The following is a 20,626-nucleotide window of genomic DNA, read 5'->3' as shown; positions in this document are numbered from 1 at the left end:
CTGTGAGCCCTTTTGGCAACATCTAGGGCAGGGCCAAATGAACCATTCTATTTTGTAGTATTTAATATCATAAAATATCAGGTCCCCAAAAAGGTGAAAGATATTTCTCCTCTCATTATACCAGCTCCCTTTACAACAATCCTGTGTTACCTGTAAGGATGGCAAATGGCACCTGGCCACTCAGAGTGGACGACAGGGAGCTGAACAAAGTCGTCATGCCTGTCTCTACAGCCTGTCTCCTGATTTTGTCAGTGCAACAGAAAGCTGAATGGTATGGGGCTGTCAATCTTGCCAATGCTTTTTTTCTCTATTCCTGTGGCTGAAATTTGTCAGGAACCATTTGTTTTCATCTAGGAAGGAGTCTAATATACCTTTATTGTCCTCTTCAAGGGCTACCTGAACTTTCCTTCATATTATTATTCACATTATGCTTGACAGACACCTGAAAGATGACTCCCTTCCTGTAGTGTGCACTAATTAGTGTACACTAATGTACACCACTACATTATTGCATAATGTTAACAGGGCCAGATGAGGTCTAGATCAGATGGTGACCTATATATGAAGGACAAAGATAAGAATGAACTTTAAGAAAATTCAGGGTCCACTCAGTCAAGTTTTGGGGAACACAGTGGGTAAAGAAAACCCAGAGGATTCCAGGCACTATTCAGAATAAGTTATTACCCTGGATTCCCCACAGTCTAAGAAGGAAGCCCAGAGACTTATTGGACCCTGGTTTTAAGAGAACCCACGTTCTCCACCTGGTTATCCTGATGACTCCCAATTATTGATTCATCTGCAAGTATACCTCTTTCAAATAGGATCCATAATAAGCCTGAAATATCTAAAGTAACCTAACAGTCTCTCTCCTTGAGCTCTCAGGACCTTGAAAGGCCCATAACTCTAAAGACTTGCCATCATTCACTACATGGATGAGACTGAGACTTGAGACATGGTCTTTCAGAAGGGGGAGTTCTGGCTTTTATTCTCCTCCACATTTTTTTTTTGTTTCTTTTCCCTTTTCCCCCTTAGTAATGCCTATGCTAGAAGGACTATCTAGTAAAAGCCCTATACGTATTTAAATGATAGAAGGTCCTCTGGAAGATCCTTAAGACCTTACAACTAATGGATAGTATGTGATATTTCCCTAATACAACTTCTTTCCATTTACAACATGGGAAGGTTTTACCTAAAAGAAAACAAAGCTACCTCCAGGGTTTAACTAGTTTTACTTTCCTTAATGTAGCTTCATTTCTCCCCACCTCTCTTCCTTCAGTCAACATTGGGCAGGTCCAAGACAAAGCTGACCCAGGACCTAATTGGCCCCAGCTTCCTGATCATGTACAAGAATAAAAAGTCCCAGTTCTCAGATATGGTGTGCATTCAAGACTACACAAGTCACTCTGATCACCTGTCAATCATACACATTTCCAATAGGCAGACAAGGGGAACCTTGTCCAGAGCAGTTACGTATCACCGTATACTTGTTGCACATTCTTGATGTTTTAGGACAAAGTAAACTTCCTTTCCTAAATGTTCAGTAACTCTTTGTTACTTTGATCCCAATTGAACCTGAACTAAAAAAGTGCTGATATTAGAGCTATACTTCCAACACATATATATATGTCTTATTTCTTCTAACATATTCTAAGATCCCTGAAAGCAGAGAGGGACTGGGTCTTATTTATCTTTGGCTCTCCCATAGAGTCTAGTAGAATGTATTTAAATGGAAGGCGCCTTTGCTAAGTTTGTTGAATATCAGTCAGCAAATATGGGGGAACTTTCCGTCCTGTACCTGAGCTTCAGATTTCTTGTATTTTTCGGCAATCTTCTTAATAATGGGTTCATTGAAGACATCACTAGAGAGGGGGAACAGAGTTAAACAGAAGACTGAATGGCCACCGCTTGTCTCCCATCATCATCATTCCTCTGAACTCCTGCAGTAGCAGACCTTTCCATAGGCCTCCCTTCTCCGATCTATCCAAATGGCTGCCAACTCAATTTTATTAAAACAAGGGCCCGACGTTGTCACTCCCCCACACAAAAAGCTTCAGTGGCCATCTCAGGATATACACTCCTTGTGTCTTATATTTAAAGACTTCATAATCTGGCTCCTGCCTTTCTAAGCTTACTGTTCTTTACCCTACTTCACACACTGTACATTCTCATCACACTGTACTAGTCCTATGTACACAATATCCTACCTCCCACCTTTTTGCTTTTGTACAGATTATCCTCCAAATCTGGTCTGCACTCTTCACCTCCACCCCGCGTAATCCCTAGCTCCTTTCAAAGCTCAGCTCATGTGTCACCTGCTACACAAGGCCACTCTTGAGCTCCCTGATTTCTAGTGCCCCACCCCTGTGGAAATTACTTCACATATAATTTGTATTTTCTCATGTGTGTACATGTTATTTCCCTCAACAGACTGAAAGCTCCCTGATAGCAGAAAAGAACTAACAAAGCAGGTTTACCTGGTGCCCCCAAGTGGACGATAGGCTGTCACAGAAATACCTTTTGAATGGCAATAGTTGATCAGCTTCTCCTGAGTGAGGAATGGGTGGCTCTCTATCTAGAATCAGATTCACAACTTATGTCAAAAAGAAGTCACAAAGATAATATTCTTGGTTGGGTCTGATTATTTTAAAGAATTATATCTTACTTTTATTCATACCTTTTGTTTTTAACATTGTATTTATTTCTGAATATATACCTCCCCCCAATCTCTTGCAAAAGGTTTCAAAAGAAAGTGGGAAAAAAGTGGTTAAAAAAACTAACCAATGCATTGACTACGTCTGATAGTAAATATAATACGTCACACCCTTAATCTCATAATTACTTCTGCAATAAAAAGAGGCAGGTCCATCTTCTCACCTCCTCTTTGAGACCAAGTTTTGTCAAAATAATTAAAGAGTATCAAATTTAATTTTTTTTCTTTCTGTTTACATTGTTGCAATTCTATATATCATTTTCTTGGTTCTACTTACTTCATTCTGTATCAGTATATGTCTTACAAATATCTCCCAATCTGTTATATTTATATTTATCATTTCTTACAGTGTAATATTCTTTTTTTTTTTTTGGTAAGGCAATTGGGTTAAGTGACTTGCTCAGGGTCACACAGCTAGTAAGTATCAAGTGTCTGGTCTGAGACAGGAGTTGAACTCAGATCCACCTGACTCCAAGGCCAGAGCTCTATCCACTGCGCCACCTAGCTGCCCCATGATGTAATATTGTTAGAGTGAAATAATACGCCATTACATTCATGCATCAGATTTGTTTAGCCATTCCCCCAATTAATGTTCATCTGCTATATTCTCAACTTCTTTGATAACACATAAAGTGCTACTATGAATACTTTGGTGTATACTGAACCCATTCTGCCATCTCCTTGGTATAGATGCCTAGTGATGGGATCTCTGGGTCAAAGCATGTAGACATTTTCACCCCCCCCTTTTTTTTGCATAATTCCAAATTACTTTCCAGAAAGGTTGGACCAGTTCACAACTCCACTAACAGTATATTAGTTTGCCTTTCTTTCTGAAGTTTTCTCTAGCATTGCCTATTTTTACCTTTTGATGATGCTGCCAGGTTAGCTAGGATTCTGGACCTACCTAAGGATACAACCAGTCAGGCTCTGATCCCTGGAGCCTGACAACGTGGGACCAGCACAAACCATCTTCTACCTTCTAACTAGGTTTCCAGACTTGCCCAAAGGCCCAATAGAGTCATGCTCTGCTTCTAGCATCATGAGACCAGGCAGGACAAACCATTTCCAGCCTCCTCAATAAACTTCCAAATAGGACACATCACCTGCCACCTTCTTACTTGCTTTCTTACAAATTGAGGGCCATAACAACACCAAGATTACTACAAATTGTACTTCCTGGCCAAAAAAACACTACTTCCTTCTTATGACTACCTCAAAGTGGGCTTCCAGACACCTCTGCAGACAAAGCGACAGCAGGTCTGGCAGTTGAGAACTGTGCCACAACCTTAGAGATCAACCTAGAATCTTCTTGCCTTTATTAGCATACCTCACTATTTCTCTGCCTGGTTGTTGTTCAGTTGGTTTCAATCATGTCTGACTCTGTATGACCCCCGTTGAGGTTTTCTTGGCAAGGTTTACTCTGCCTGGACTCATTTCCCAAATGGCAGATGCTGAACTCCTGACTACCAAAAAACAAAACCTTCTCAATGGCTCTAGCTATCTTCTCCCTCTTTCCTATTCACCATAATCCAGCCCCCTACAAAGTCTGACTCCAGATCCATCATCCCTTTCCATTGTAGACTCCAAAATGCCTACCGCAGAATTAACAAACTTCTCATCTCATATCACTTCCTTTCTGCTTCTCTCTTATGATACTCACTGAGACCTGGCTCCTTCCTGATGAAACTGCATATCTGGCCAACCTTTCCAGTACTTGGCTGCATTTTTTCATACTCCATCATAGTCATGGTAGAAGGAGTCAGAATATTCCTTGTTCCCTATAGCCACTTCCACTCATAACCCTCCCTCAGAAACCACTACTTTGAAGTTTGTGCAACTCACGTTTATGACCAGTTCTGATTGCTAGGACTGGTACCTCACTGCTAGTATCTACCAGCAACCAGGACAATCTCCCTCCTTTCTCAATGTGTTCAGTGCCTGGCTCACAGTCTTCCTTGCTACCTCAATTCCTGCCTTCATTCCAGGGGACTTGAAGAAAATATTGATGTTCCTTTAAATAACCTGACTTTCCGGGTCTTCAGTCTACTCAACACCTATGACCTACTCCTCCACTCACTCTACCTCAACTACACATACAAAGGGATGGTCATACCCAGTGTTCCACTTCCATGTTAAAGAACTCTGAATTTCCTTTATCAGGTCATAATCTTTTCTCTTTCTGTCTTCCCTATGTCTTATTCCTAAAACTATTCATCCTCACCATAATTTTTAATCCTTCCATCCCTCAGTACCATTCCAAGCCATCATTCCTGCTCTAGCTACACTTTCTCTCCTTCCCAATCTTGACCCCATGTTGAAGCAGTTATTCTTGAATCCCTTGCCCCTTGTCCTATTTCCAATCATGTCCTACAAAACTCTCACCCTGTATACTCTCATCTTCTACTTCAGTTTTTCTCATATGTTACTGAATTAAACTGAAGGAAATCAATTTATAGGCTGGGTCCACTACAAATTTGTGCTAGCTAATCTCTACTTGGATCTCACTGCAGCAAAACCATCCTATTCCTCTTCTTTAATTGATTCCCTATCCCTCTTACCACTCTAGTCTCTAATGATTTGACTAGTCTCTGGACTAGTTTAGTCTCATCTTAAGAAGCCTGTGACCAGTCTCTCTACATATATCCTTTACTTCATCCCCTCCTATCTTCTCCAGATTACCCACACACTCATCCCCTCTCTAATCATCAATCTTTCCCTATCTACTGGTACCTGCCCAAACACCTCCCTATTCATTAAAAAAAAACAACTCATTGGATCTTACCATGCCTGTTCACTATTGTCGTATAACTCATCTTTTCTCAGCAAAATTGCTTGAAAAAGTCATTGACAATCAATACTTGCACATTGTTTCACTACTAAACCCTCTGCAGTCTGGCTTCTGACTTCATCATTCAACTGAAACTGTTCTCTCCCAAGTTACCAATGATCTATTAATTGCTAAATCCAACAGTGTCTTCTCAGTCCTCATCCTTCTTGATCCCTCTGCAATCTTTGCCACTGTGCATCACTCTCCTCTCCTGGATTCATTTCTCCACTCAGTGTCTTCAGGACACTGCTCTCTCCTGCTTCTCTTTCTATCTGCCTGATTATGCCTTCTCAGTCTCTTCTGAATTTTCATCCATGCTACACCCACTAACTGTGCCTTCACCCACCCCAGGCCCTATTCTTTTCTTTCCCCAATTTTTCACATGGCGACTTTACCAGCTCCCATGGATTCAATTATTATTTCTAAGCAGATAGTATCTAGATCTATTTTTTTCAGCCCTAGTCTCTCTCCTGAACTATAATCCCACATCACTTCTTACCCATTGGACTTCTGAATGGAATATCCAAAAGGTATCTCAAACTCAATACGTCTAAAACAAAAGACCCTCCTAAAGCCATCCCTCTTCTGAACTTTTTCCATTCTTCTAGTCACCCAGGTTAGCAACTTCAGTATCATCCTTGACTCTCATTTTCCCTTACCCTACATATACGTCATGTGAATTTAGGGCAGAGTTTGGGCAGATGGTATGTAGCAACACTAGGATTAATAACCACTAGGTTTATTAATACTCATGGCCAGGCCCAGCATAAGAGTGTATGAAGAGATGAACAGAATTTAGGCAGGGATAGAATTGTATGCAGCCTCCTTCATGAACTATTCCATGAGCTATGGTAGTCTCACAGAAATATGTATTGCAGCTCACTACCAAACAACCAGAGAATTTCTGTTCCATGGGAATATTATATAGCAGGAGGAAGTCTCAGCTGACTTCAGGTAAGCTAACCTTGGAAACAGCCTCTTGTCTACCTGCCTGTTAGTGTAACCAACAGCTTATCATGGGCAACTGGAGAAGGTTAATTCTGGTGGAGGATTAAAACTAAAAAGACATTTTCATCTATTGGCAAATTCTCTAACTCTTTTACAAACTCACCTGGCTGTTTGTTGGCTTGTATCGTAAATCAGGCTTGTTCAAAAGTCTCTCAATTTGTTTGTGATTGAAATTTGAAACCCCTATAGCTTTCACCAGTCCCTCACTCAACAGATCCTCCATGGCCTACAGGAAAACAGAGAGTACATTTATCATAAAGAAGGAAGGAAGGAAGGAAAGAAGGAAAGAAGGGAGGGAAGATTAATTAAGTGCTTACTATGTATCAAGCACTGTACTAAGCACTTTACAAATATTATCTCATTTGATCCCCATATCAACTTCAGGAAGTAGATGCTAAATCCATAACCTTATGTGGTTGCCTCTGTGCCCCATTCTCCCTCTCAGGAACAACACTCACCAGAGCAGACCTCTAAAACCCATGCTTCTCTGGGTAAAGGAGGAGTAGTCAATCCACTGATTTTGGATAGTTTTGCATGGGGCAGAGCTCTATAACCTGCTATATATCATGACCCCTTCCCATGCTTCATATCTGTCCACCCCAGACATCTTGCCATCTGCGCTGGGGCAGGGCCATTACTCCTCTTCCCACTCCTCACTCCCTCCTGAGTTTAAGACCTAGATCTTCCATTGCATGGCATGGACAAATCACTTTACCTCTCCAGGCTTCAATTTGCCCATCTGTAAATAAGGGACTTAAATTATACCATTATTAAGATTCTTTGGAGATATAATGTTTTATAAGTCTATAGAAAAGGCTTGGCACATTGTGTAAAGCAGCCATTCTCTAATTGTGGCACACAGACAATTAGGATTTCCCAAGACCTTTCTTAGGAGATCCAAGAAGTCAAAACTATTTTCAAAAAAATACTAAGATGTTATTTGCCATTTCAAGTATTTCTCACATTTCCAACTTCATATTTTTGTGAAGTTGGATTTTCTTCATATATTTCCAACCAAAACAATAACGCAACAGATTGAATGCAGAAGCAAGTATGAGCATACAAAAATATGTAAAATAAGGTCATCCTTTTTATAATTTTTTGTTTTAAAATATAGTTATTTTTCATAAAAATATGCTTTTTAAGATGTTAATAACTTTATTCTTATTATTTTTAATGTATTAACAAATAAATTTTAATTTCTAATATGGCAAATATTGATACATATAACTCACTAAATGAAAGCTCTTCAGGTCCTCAATAACTTTAGAATGTGTAAGGGTCTTAAGATCAAAAAGTGTGAGAACTATTGGTCTAAAAGAACACTAAAAACCAAGAAATCTTGGTTAATTAATCACCTTCTAGTTTACCCTTCCTTGAAGCGATGGCCCACAACAGTTGGGGGGTTGCGGCATGGAGGAAGCAGGGGACAGTTGGGAGAAGGTGTTACTATCCCTAAAGCTAATGCCATAGATTGGAGGAGAATTCCGTCTCCTTCCTAATTAGCAGCATATAGGGATATTCCCACGATTCTGGATTTTTTCAGCTTTATAATTCACACGGCAAAGTTCATATTTCAAGCTGACCATTCCAGTTTGTGGGAAGGCAGCCACTCTTGGTGAAGACCCTACAACTTCCAAGACCAAAGACAGGATGTAAGTAGTCTTCATCAGTGAGAGTCTGGGCTTACCTCCCATGTGTCCAAGTAGTCTGTTTCACTGGCAATAATCATCCCATTCTGGTCTGTGGGCAAGTCATCATCTCCTGCCTGTAAAGAGAAGGAAATTAGTTTAATACAGCTCTGTTTTTGTTGTTCTTATCCTGTAGAACAGGAGTTCTCTCTCCTCCACTTCCCACATCAAATCAGCTGACAAGGCCCATAAAGTTTGCCTTTATAATCTCAGCTCCATCAATACCTTTCTTTCTCTTCCTACAGTCAACACTGTAGTTAAGAATTTTGTTACTTCATACTTCTTAGTTGATTTCCTTTCCTCTGGCTCCTTGCCTTCCAATCTATCATTTTTTTAAAATTACCGATATTTTGTTTCATACGTCAATATAACTTCTGAATAACTCCCCCAATAAAATCCTCTCTTAGCACAAAGAACACCAGTCAAGCAGAATAAACCGTCACAAAAGCTGCATCAGATAATATATACAACATTCTTTGCCTGTGGTCCAAAGGCAGGAAGAGTATATCGTTATCCATCCTCTACAGCCAAGATCTTCTGGTCAATCCATTGGCAAAATAATTTTTTCTTATGCAAAGAGGCTCATCATCAGATTGGCTCTAGAGTGAGAAATTTATTTGTTATGAGACCTCTGCAAGAAGGTGATCTACATCTGTGGAGGAACAACCACACTGACAAATTTACACCTCTTTGATGTATTGGTGTATGCATAAATCAGCTTATCACTCTTTGCACAATTTTTTTAGATGCCTTATTTCCTACAAAATAAATGATCAAATTCCTTGGCTTGCTATTCAAGGCCCTCCACAAGCTCAAAATGTCAGAGTTAGAAAAAACCTCAGAGTCCATTCCTCCCAACCTCTTTCTGAACAAGAAACTCCTCTTCAATATCCCCAAGTGGTTATCCAACCTTCACTTGAAGACCTCCAATGAGGAGAAATACTTTATCTCCTTAGACAGTCATCCCTTTTTTGCATAATTCCAATTGTTAGGAAGTTTTTTCCTTATAGCAATCCAAAATGTTTCTTTCTACAGCTTTCATACATTTCTTCTAGTTGTCCCATAGAGTCAATAGAACAAGCTGATGAGGTCAACATGTGAGAACAGTACAGATAAAGAAAAAACGAGGACCAAACACAGAGCCTTGGCATGACTCATAACTAGGGGATATGATACAGATGATGATGTAACAAAGGAAACTGAGAAGTGGTCAGAAAGATAGAAGGCAAACAAGGAGACCCCTGTATCATGAAAACCCAGCAAAGAGATAGCTTGGTTGTGAAGGGGAGTAGGATATTGGGCAAAAGTTAGAGGTTATGGCAGGATCTAGTCGAGGTTTTTTAAAGATGATGAGACCTGGACATGTTTGTAGGCAACAAGGAGGAAACCAGTAAGTAGGGAGAGATTAAAGATGAGAGTGATAGGGGATGAGTGAGAAGGAAATATGCTGAGAAGATGAGAGGAAGGGCAAGGTTGGAATTAAAGGCACCTGCAGAACAGATGGCTTTGTTGAGGAGAAAAGTCATCTTCAACTTCAGAGACTGGAGTAAAGGCTGAAAGAATAAGAGATGATGTCAAGGGGTATGAGGCAAGGCCCTCAACTAAGATCATGGGGGAAGGGGAAAATGTAACTAGTTAGAGGAGAGAAGAAAAGGTCTGGAATAACCTCAGTGAGAAATGGGAAAAAGAATAAATTAGAGAGGACTGAAAAATCCGTTGCACAATTAAGGCTTTCAGTCATATCTGACTCTTTGTGAGCCCATTTGGGGTTTTCTTGGCAAAGATATTGAAGTGATTTTGACATTTCCTTCTCTAACTGAAGCAAAGAGGTTAAGTTCAGATAACATAAATTTGTAATGACCCACTCAACTCAGTAGTATTGTGTTACTTCCTTCAGACTTGTTCAACAGCAAGTAGGAGCAGGGGATGAGGATGGACATAAAATAAATTGGGTTTGGTAAGGCACAAGAGGCAACATGAATGTTGGAGGTCAAAGGTTTTACTATTGATTCATTTCTTGGCTTTTGCCTGTGAATTTGTGGGAATCTCTATACTCTTCTTCCTGAATTATAGCTAATTTCTGTGCTTGGAAGATAGATATGTAAATGGTTTTAGTCGTCCTTTTCTATGAGAAGTCCTTTTGATTAAAGGTGTAAGATTACAAGCAGATGAATTCTTTCTACCCCTTATTAGGTGGATGGCCAAGAGCCCATCATTCCCATATTTCTTTTTTTTTTTCTTTTTGTGAGGCAATTGGGTTTAAGTGACTTGCCCAGAGTCACACAGCTAGGAAGTATTATGTGTCTGAGGCCGGATTTGAACTCAGGTCCTCCTGACTCCAGGGCTGGTGCTCTATCCACTGCACCACCTAGCTGCCCCCATCATTCCCATATTTCAAGCCAGAAATCTAAATCCTGTTCTCAGGAACCAATCTTCTCATTTAGCTGTTCACTTCCCATAACTGTCTCTCTTATACAGTCCTTATCTTCTCCCAGCAGCAATGATTAAAGCATAATTTATGGCCTTAAGAGCCATAAATTTTCTTGTCCAATGCCTCATAATCCTTACCTGACTCTGATGTTTATTATCTGTGAGACCAAGGCAAGTAACTTTATCTCCTTGATTTGTTTGCTCACCAATTAAATGAGAGTGTTGGACTATCTAAGCTCTAAGGTCCCTCCCAACTCTATTTCTTGAACTTATGATCCCGTGACCTAGTGCCTTCTATATTCCTTCTGACAGTATTATTTGTACCTGCATGATTCAAGAGAAGTGGGCTTGACAAGTTTTAGGAGATACCTGGGTTTTGAGAAGACAGAAGACATCTATTGCTAGGTCCGTACACAAGGCCTTTTCATCTTGATAGTACCTGTCAACACAACCAACCTGACAGGACCTTACATTAAGCTGGCTTCATCTTCAAGGACCTAGAATCACCCCTACATCACAAAGAGGCATCAGAGTAGGAATTTTGTTAAGATGTTTAACAAATTTTTGTTGAGTGGTTACTGGATTTAACTGACAAAGTGGAGCAGAGTAAGGAAATCAGGCTAATGGGGAGACTCAAAACCATGATAATTGATGATTCAGTAGGCTGAAGGCCAATGATGGAGAAGGGAGAGAAATACGGGTTGATATCCTAGCTATACTGTGAGGATAAATCTAACAGAACATATGATCCAATATGGTGGTCAAAATGTCCCTCACATAGGGTCATTTTCCAAAGTACCTTGGTACATAGGGTAGCAGTGAAGATAACAACCACTGGGTTGGTCAGCATCACTACTTAGGAAACAGCTTTAATTCATGGCCATTTGGGAAGTGCAAAGGCAATGTGCAGTGGAGAGATTTAAGAAAAGAGAAGAGAACATGCTATAAGTAATTAGTAGATTTGGATACAACCAAGAAGATTTTTGGTTGTTTGAAAAAGTAAATGATTCAGACCCCAGTAAATGACTGTGAAGTAAAGAGCATAATGCTGAATTATTTGGATTCCCTGACACGGACTGTCTTTTGTAGTAAGCAGACATGTGAACCATGAGTTGTATCTGCTTTGACCTTCTTCCTAGGTAACTGTGGTGCTATGACTATTCTAATAGCTGTGTGTTCAGCATTTAGGTACTGATAAGGACTTTCTGATTCACATTAGGCTATTATTTCTGATAACAGCTATCTGAGATCCTGCTCCAACAACCTAAGGATATGTTTCAAAGCTCTAGATGTGATACCACAAAAGAAACAAAGCAGAGAAAATAAATAAGAAGTCAGAGAAACTGGTTGTAGCACCAGTAGCTATTCCCAGGAGGGATGGCATTTCTACTGCCTATGTATTATTGGTTTCTAATCATCTAAGCTCTAAGAAGAATCTAAGCTTTAGGCAGGCCTTTAATGGTAATGAGTATCTTAGAGGATGAAAATTATAGAATGTTAATGGTGGAAGAGATTTTGAGAGCATCTAGTCTAAACCCTGACCTTCCTCACATGAGGAATCTGAGACACAGAGAGATTAAAAGAATTGTATGAGGGCACACAGCTATTTGGTGACCAAACTGGGAATGAACCTCAGTATTCCCACTCAACTTAGTTCAATTCAACAAATACGGATTTAGTACCTACTATGTGCAAGATAGTAGTGTAGGTGTTGGGAGTATAAAGACAAAAAAAAAAAAAGATAGAGCTCCCGTCCTGAAATCAGGAGAACCTGAATTCAAATCTGGCCTCAGACACATAACACTTACTAGCTATGTGACTCTGGGCAAGTCACTTAACCTCAATTGCCTCACCAAAAAAAAAAAAAAAAGACAAAAAAAAAAATGCCATGGAATCAAAGAGCTTACCTTCTATAAAGGAATTCAAACAAATAAGGAAACAAGGTAATTTAAGGAGAAGGAGAACAAAAGACAAGATTTCACTGCCTCCTCTGAAATAGACTCCAGGTTGCAAATCTGAGTAACACCCACCCCCTATGCTTAGGGATAGGAAAGTGACTAAGTCTGAATGATGAACATAGTTACCATACCGTACCTTAAAACCCATAGGCCAATGAATAAGGTAAAGGTCCAAGTAGTCCAACTGTAGATCCTTCAGGCTATTTTGACAAGCACGTTTTACAAGGTCCTTCTCATGGAAGGTATTCCAGAGCTATAGAAAGGGAATAATAAAAGTATCACCATTACACAACTATGCTAAGTATTATCAGATTATGGGCTCTCCTAGTCAAAGGTGAGGTCCATAATCCAAAGAAATTAAAGCAAGTTAAGAAGCAAATAGGGCAGAAAGATAAAGAGACATTTATTAAATGTCTACTGTGTACCACCCCCTATGAGGGGCTAGATTAAAAAGAAAAAATGAAACAGTTCATACCCACAAGAAACTTGCATTCTATTGGAGGAAGTCAATATGAATATAAAGAGATATGCAACACACACATATGCACATACATATCATCTATATATATGCATCTATGTATAGATGTGTGTTTATATATGAAATAGATATATATGAGTATATATCACATGTGTGTATGTGTATGAAATAGATGCTAGACAGTTTAGGGAGAAGGTCAATTTGGCTTATCACAGAGTGCATAAAGGGAAGCAATGTGTAAAAGATTGGAAAACAGGTTAAGAACAGGCTGTAAGGAGCTTTCAATACCAAACAGGAGATAAAGTCATACCGCCTGCAAGAATCCTTTCCCAGGCCTCCTTCATCTTAGGTTAGGGCTTTCCCTCTGTAACTACCACCAATTTATCCCCTATTCAGCTTGTTTGTATATAGTTGTTTGTATCACATCTCCCCTAGGAGAGCTCCTTTTCTCCAGCACTTAACACAGTAACTGGCACTTAGTAGGCAATTAATAAATGCTTGCCGACTACCTGATTTTTGATCAATTCTATAGGTGATAGGGAGCCACTAGAGTTTATTGAGTAAGGAAGTGACAAGGTGAGACCTGAACTTTAGGAAAATCATTTGAACTTGCAGTTAAACCTGCTTCTTCTGTTCTTCTGAATAAGCTCGAGCTTTGGCCACCTCCCTCCCTCCTCTAACGTTTACCACATGAGAAATACTATGTATTTGTTCAATAGCAGATAGCTATGTTAACTCTGTCAGAACAGAATCTGGGAACAATTAACCCATATCATTAGTTCCCTATTCCCTTTGAGAGCTGAGAAGAAATTAAGTGCAAAGGAGATGGACTGAGTAGTTCTCCTAGACAATCCAATGAAGAAGATAATAGAGGGTGGACCGTGATTAATCCCTGACAATAAGTTGAGGAAGGTGTGCATTCTAGGCTTGGGAGGCAGCCAGGCTAAAGGCATGAAAATGGGAAATGGAGTCAAAGTTCCTTAATCAATCTGATGGGACTGATAGGGCAAAGGGAACTTCTAATGATGGGTTGAGAGGTTCAGCCACACTCCTCAGGGACTTAGATTAAAATCAAATAAACAATCTAGTCCCATTCTAAGAGACTTGAACTTGAGGTTAGCTCTGCCCTTGTTACAAGTGGTGGGGAAGGCAGTGATTTCTCTTCCTCATCTCAGTTTCTCTTCCCTATCTCTACCTTGCAGCAGAAACGTACATATGACTGTAGCAGATATGTGCTTGAAAGGGAATTCAAAAACATTGTTTCCAGAACCACAGCCTTCTGCACAGAGAAGTTCAAGGAGAGAGCTTGGCACCTACAGCAAGAATTCTGCTGCTCAGGAGATGGCAGGCCACAGAGCCAAGGTGCTAAGGAAGCTTCCTACTGGTCATCTGGTAAAGGTTCTGGTTCCGTAGGAAAGCACCTGGTAACACCTTAGCCAAGGATGTCAACTAAGCCAGAACCTAGAGGCTGTAGAGATTATAGTGATATGCTCTACAGAAATCAGGCTTAATGAGTCCAGCTGAGCAACAAGCCCAGATTATTTATCTCATCCAGTGAAAACTACTGTGGGGATATTATAAGAAGACATCAGGGGGGCAGCTAGGTGGCGCAGTGGATAGAACACTGGCCCTGGAGTCAGGAGGACCTGAGTTCAGATGTGACCTCAGACACATAACACTTACTAGCTGTGTGACTCTGGGCAAAACACTTAACCCCAATTACCTTGGTCCCCCTCCCAAAAAAGAGGACATCAGGGGTCTTTCAGCATTGGACACATAAGTTACACATCTATACATGTTCCTCAAATGTGATTACCTCATACCGACCTGTTGGTGGGAAATGAACCTCAGGTTATTTCGGGAAATGAATGAATGAAAAATCATTTAGCATATACCAAACACTGTGCCAAAATGCTAGCGATATAAGCATAAAAAAATAGGACAGCCCTCAAGGGACTTAACTCTAATCGGGGAGACAACACATATAAGAGTTCAGCTGCAGGGAGGTGCCGTATTTACAGGCAAACAGTAAAGCCCAGAAGACTTCATGACACAGTGCTAGGGCAGATAATAACACTCGGAGGTCCTCAATCTCAATGAAAAATTTATAGCTTGTGACTCCTAGCTCATGCAAGTGTTATACGTACAGCTATGCCTTCTTCTCACCCAGCTGCCCCAATGGGTGTGGAGAGCCTGAGAGCTGACTGGGGAGGGGTAAAGGGAAGGGAAGACGAATGTTTTATTATGAGTCTTCTTACCATGCTTTTCTATTATATGCCTTTTTCTTTAGCTAACTGTCATCTGATTGACTTCTAAAAGGTAAGAACTTATGAGCTAGAGTTTGGGGAGTGGGGCCTTCAGTAAGGCACACAAGAATTCTCTCCATGATATTTCACTCTTAAGGACATTAGAGAAGTAATACATTTGATAGCCATCACTGGAAAGTCATATTTCCAATTTTCATGAAAATTTCTAGGCAATTTTCTTCAATTTACGTTAGTCTGGGCCCAATTTCTTTTAATACTTAAGTCTATGGAGTCATATTACTTTCCACAGAGTGGAACTTGGAGTAGTTATACTCAAGGGAACCCATTCTGAGAATAAGAGGTACCCCAAGAGTCACTACACAAATAAAAATGGTAATACCTGAACTATAAACAAAATACCAACTGACATCTACCAGTAAAAACTAGTGGATAGGTAAAATAAGCTGAGTTTTTATTAAACCATCTCATTTCATTGAAGCCATCAGAGCCCATTAAGCAAACTAAAGTATGTTTAAATTTTCCCAATTGTCATTTTATAATTTAATCTTTCATTTGAAAGAAGGCTCAGTCAACAATTTAATAATATTTATACCAGTAAATTAATCAGGGGTCTCACTTAGACTAATAAATAATTATCCTTTATAATGTAAGCCAAAATGATTCATGAATTTATTAATTGTTAATTAATAGATTATAAACTATAAATAGATTAAATAGATTATAAACTATAAATTGATTAAAAGCCCTGATTCATGAATTAATTAATATATTAGAAACTCCTGGAGATCAGGGGTTGTTTAATTTTTTGTCTGTTCCTGGAACACAGTAGGTGCTTAATAAATGCTTGTTGATTGACTGTTCTTCCTTGTTGTCAGTGATGAATCTTTAGCCATAATTGCATCAAATTATTTTTTTAATTAATTTATTTTGATTTATCAACAATCACTTCCGTAAGCTTTTGAGTTTAAAATTTTTTCCCCCTTCCTCCCCACCACCCTCCCCAAGACGGCGCACAATCTGATATTGGCTATACATATACATTCTTATTAAACATATTTTCAAATTAGTGATGTTGTAAGTAAAAATTAGAACCAATAGGAAGAGCCACCAGAAAGAGGCAACAAAACTCAATAGAAGAGAAAAAAAAATAGCAAATAGTATGCTTCGATCTCCATGCAAATTCCCTAGTTCTTTCTTTGGATGTGGATAGCATTTTCTATCACGAGGCCTTTGGAAATGTCTTAGATCCTTGTATTTCTGGGAAGGGTTAAGTTTATCAATATTAATCATCACACAAAGTGGCTGTTAATTGCATCCAATTATTCACAGCAGTATCCACACAGTGGATAACTCACATCATTTTTACCTTGTCCTAGACCACATTATATGATTTAGGGAGCCAAGACCTGGGAATTTTCCTTCCTAAATTTGTTCTGCTGATATTTAAATTCGTTTGTATTTCCTCTGCACACATTAATTGATGGAAGAGAGCAAAGTTCTGGAGAGAAACACAGGATCATAGTGGAAGCTAATCCAGATTTAAATATTTTGCATACTCTACAAAATATATCATCTACCTACAGATAAATAAGAACTGACCACATATATTTGCATATTTAGTTCAATAATTCAAGTCAATAGCCTTCTATGAAATGCTTATAAGGTAAATAGCACACAAGAACTTCTCTAGACTATCTTACTCGCAGGACATTAGAGAAGTAATATGTTTGATAGACATCAATAGAAAGTCACATTTCTAATTTTCGTGAAAATCTCTACACAGCTTTCCTCAACTTACATTAATCTTGTCCTAATTTCTTTTAGTGCTTAAGTCTTTGGTCATGTCTCTTTGCATAGTGTTGGACCAATGGAACACACTACAGAAAAGAAGTCCCTGAGCAACAAACATGATCAATGAGTCAATATATCCTTCTGGATTCTAAAAAAATCCTTCTGCCGATTCTACCAGCTGTGAGCCCAGGGGTTATTTTCCCAGCAGAGAGGACATACCTTGGAGACGATGAAAAGGTCCTCCCTTTTCACAATGCCTTCTTTGAGCTTTTGCTGGATACCTTCTCCCACTTCCTTTTCATTGTGGTACAAAAAGGCACAGTCAAAATGGCGGTAACCCAGGTCTATGGCAGCCTTTACTGCTTCAGTCACTTGATTTGGAGAAGACTGCAGCATGAGAAAAATAAAAATAATGCCATTGTATTCATGAGATACTCATCCTATTTATATTTATACCCTTTTAGCTTTGGTTCTAGAGATTAGTGAACAGGCAAAAAATCAAATGTATAGGCACATCAATAAGACCCAATTAAGGAAAATACAAAGAATTAAAATCCACAAATATGTAGTCAATGTGGCATGTACTGTGATAGGCACTGTGAATCCAAGTATAAAGTACAAAACAATCCCTCCTCCAAAGGGGTTTACAACAAGTACACATAAAAATAGTTAACAGCACAAATATAAAATTATACATATACACATACACAAAACAAAGTACTTTGGGAGGAAGGGCACTAGCAGTTGAGGGGAATCAGGAAAGACTTCATGCAGAAGATGGTACTTGAACTGCATCTTCAAGGAAAAAAGAGACTCTCTGAGGCACAGATAAAAGTCAGGGTCCCATACCTCAAGGAGTTTACAATCTAGTTAGTGGAACAACAGAAACATAATTACAAACAATAAAAAGCAGCACAGATTGCTGAGGTGAATCTCACAGATTCTGAAGCACTAGTTCAGAAGAATGGAGCAGCTAGGTGGTGCAGTGGATGGAGTGCTGGGCCAGGAATCAGGAAGACTCATCCTCTTACCACCGTCCCTGGAAAACATATTATTTATTCCTCCCTCCACTCCTTTGCTTATGGTTTTCCCACTGCCTAGAATATCCTCCTTCTCTTCTCTGCCTTTGTGAGTTCTGTCCTTCCTTCCAATCCCAGTTTACAGCCCACCTCTTCCTCAAAGCTTTCCTTCACCAGTAGCCAACAGTGAGCTCTCTCTCTTCTGAACTGTTGTTGTTGAATCATTTTGGTCATATCCAACTCTTCATGGCCCTATTTGGAGTTTTCTCAGCAAATCACTGGAGTGATTTGCCATTTCCCTCTCCAGCTCACTTTACAGATGAGTAAACTGAGGCAAACAGCTAATAAATATCTAAGGCTAGACCTAAACTCAGATCTTTCTGACTCCATGCCCAGTGCTCCATTCACTGTACCACCTAGCTGTACCTCCTGCTTACTAATATCAATTGAGGTATAAAACAGTGATATGTAGGCTTGGCAAGGAGATTCAGTCCTGATGTGGAGGGACATGGAGAATGACCAATAAAGTCTGAATCAAAGACAGATTCCCTATAAATAAATGGCAAAGTCTCCAGATGTTCATATTTGTGGATGACATTATGCAGATTGCATCAAGTCCCAGAAAATTGCCATAAAATGAAATCCAAAGTCACTTTAATTAAAGAATTCTATCTAGGGGCAGCTAGGTGGCTAGAACACCAGCCTTGGAGTCAGGAGGATCTGAGTTCAAATCCGGTCTCGGACCAAATGCTTGACGCTTAACTAGCTGCGTGAACCTGAGCAAGTCACTTAACCCCATTGCCTAGCCAAAAAAAAAACACAAAGAATTCTATTTAGCCCCTCAAGAAAAACCAAGTCAATAAAGGATGCCTGTTGTCCAGACTATGACATTCAGTGAGTTAGCCACCCCATAGATTTATCTGGGTCCATTAGTACACGTATTTTGGATTGAACCTGCATATGGATAATAAACTAGACTCAGGATTGAATAGTAGGGAGAAAAGTAGACTAGATCTCACTTGAGAAATTGTACAGAGCTATTAATGACCCCATAACTTCCTTTTTTTTTTTTTTGCTTTTTGGTGAGGCAATCAGGGTTAAGTGACTTGCCCAGGGTCATACAGATAGTTAAGTGTCAAGTGTTTGATCTGAGACTGGATTTGAACTCAGATCCTCCTGACTCCAAGGCTGGAACTCTATCCACTGCACCACCTAGCTGCCCTGAGGCTTATCTTTTTAACACAAATATTCTTTCAGTTTCCAAAGAATTAAAGTAATCAATCACCCAAAGGGCAATGAAGAGATGTATGGGATCACTACACCACATAGCATATTACTACTGGAAACTTTCACACCAGAAGTCACATTAAAGATACGATCAAAGAGACGCATGACTGCAAAAGGAGGTGGGCCAGTTACACAGCAAAAGTAAGAAGGAATGGACAGTACATGTACTCCACTGGCACCCATATAATATCAAAATATCTATGGAAAGGGCAGATCCCTCATGCAGGATATACGGAAGGTTACAAAAATGGAAAAGAGACGCACAATTTGAGGAGGTATGGATGGCTTCCTAAACGAAACACTAGAAGAGATATCCATATTGATGGATTCTCAGCTCCACTTAAGATTGAAGTAATATGATGGCAAAGGGGGAAAATCACATAAGGTAAGATTGCAACTAGAAAATCATATAAGGTGAGATTGCAACTAGAGAGTTGCAGTTTGCTTTGATACACTGATGCCACTCTGAGTCAACGTGAGTAGAATCGTGTCTCTAACTTGCTTCCCAGGCCTCAAACTAGAACAGGTGAGATACAAACCAAACCTGATCCTTACATCATAAGCTCTCAGGCTCTATGTACTATTAACATAACCCAGGACAGGGTCAAGATGGCAGAGTGAGAGAAAGCATTTTTGCCTAACTCACCCAGACTGAATTCTGATCAGGAAAGCCAAGAAAAAGTCACAGAGTCATTTTTCCAGCCTAGGGCAGCTTAGGGAGACAGAGTGGTCTGTGGACACAAGGTGTGAGAGCTGTCCAGGATAGCTCTCATGGAGGCAGCAGAGAGGAACTTTCTAACGCCTAGGGTAGGCCTGCACAGCATATGGCCTGCGGGCCCAAGTGCAGCCCACCAAAGGATTTTGGGCGGCCTGTGAAAAATGTAGAGGTTATGAAAGAAAGTAAAGATGAAATGAGTGCTTTGTCCGTGCCCTGCTTAACCCATCTTGTATTAGTCACTATTGTGCCCGTCATGTAACTTGGCAGGTAGGTTGCCACTGAGCATTCTCTCCTGTTTGTCACATGATCCGAGGCAACCAACCGTCGTCTCAGTCTGTCTCTAGTTGGAGAGGAACAAGAGTCATATCTTTTTGCTGTGTTTTTGGTCATTACTGGTGTTGAACAGGGACAAACTGAGTGCAGCCACACTCCAATGCAGCCG

General features: G+C 39.8%; 2 protein-coding genes across 2 annotated transcripts in view; both read right to left on the bottom strand.

Moving 5' to 3' along the window:
* The window catches only part of AKR1E2 (aldo-keto reductase family 1 member E2), a 33,470-nt gene that overhangs the window by 9,551 nt on the left and 3,293 nt on the right, over positions 1–20,626 (bottom strand). The window contains exons 2-7 of the mRNA XM_027857337.1: positions 17,380–17,547; positions 12,761–12,877; positions 8,236–8,313; positions 6,649–6,771; positions 2,475–2,572; positions 1,796–1,859 (exon numbers count right to left, since the gene is read on the bottom strand). Of these exons, the coding sequence (XP_027713138.1) occupies positions 1,796–1,859; positions 2,475–2,572; positions 6,649–6,771; positions 8,236–8,313; positions 12,761–12,877; positions 17,380–17,547 (648 nt within the window). The remainder of the gene's footprint in view (positions 1–1,795; positions 1,860–2,474; positions 2,573–6,648; positions 6,772–8,235; positions 8,314–12,760; positions 12,878–17,379; positions 17,548–20,626) is intronic.
* USP18 (ubiquitin specific peptidase 18) overlaps positions 17,466–20,626 on the bottom strand; it is a 47,145-nt gene continuing 43,984 nt past the window's right edge. The window contains exon 10 of the mRNA XM_027857334.1: positions 17,466–17,547. Coding sequence (XP_027713135.1) covers positions 17,529–17,547 — 19 coding nt within the window. The 3' untranslated portion in view covers positions 17,466–17,528. The remainder of the gene's footprint in view (positions 17,548–20,626) is intronic.

The sequence above is a fragment of the Vombatus ursinus genome, unplaced genomic scaffold (genome assembly GCF_900497805.2).
Source record: "Vombatus ursinus unplaced genomic scaffold, bare-nosed wombat genome assembly UNPS02012082.1, whole genome shotgun sequence".
NCBI classification, from domain to species: domain Eukaryota; kingdom Metazoa; phylum Chordata; class Mammalia; order Diprotodontia; family Vombatidae; genus Vombatus; species Vombatus ursinus.
Note: the sequence above shows the minus strand (reverse complement) of the source record. Positions and strands in the feature narration are given on the sequence as shown.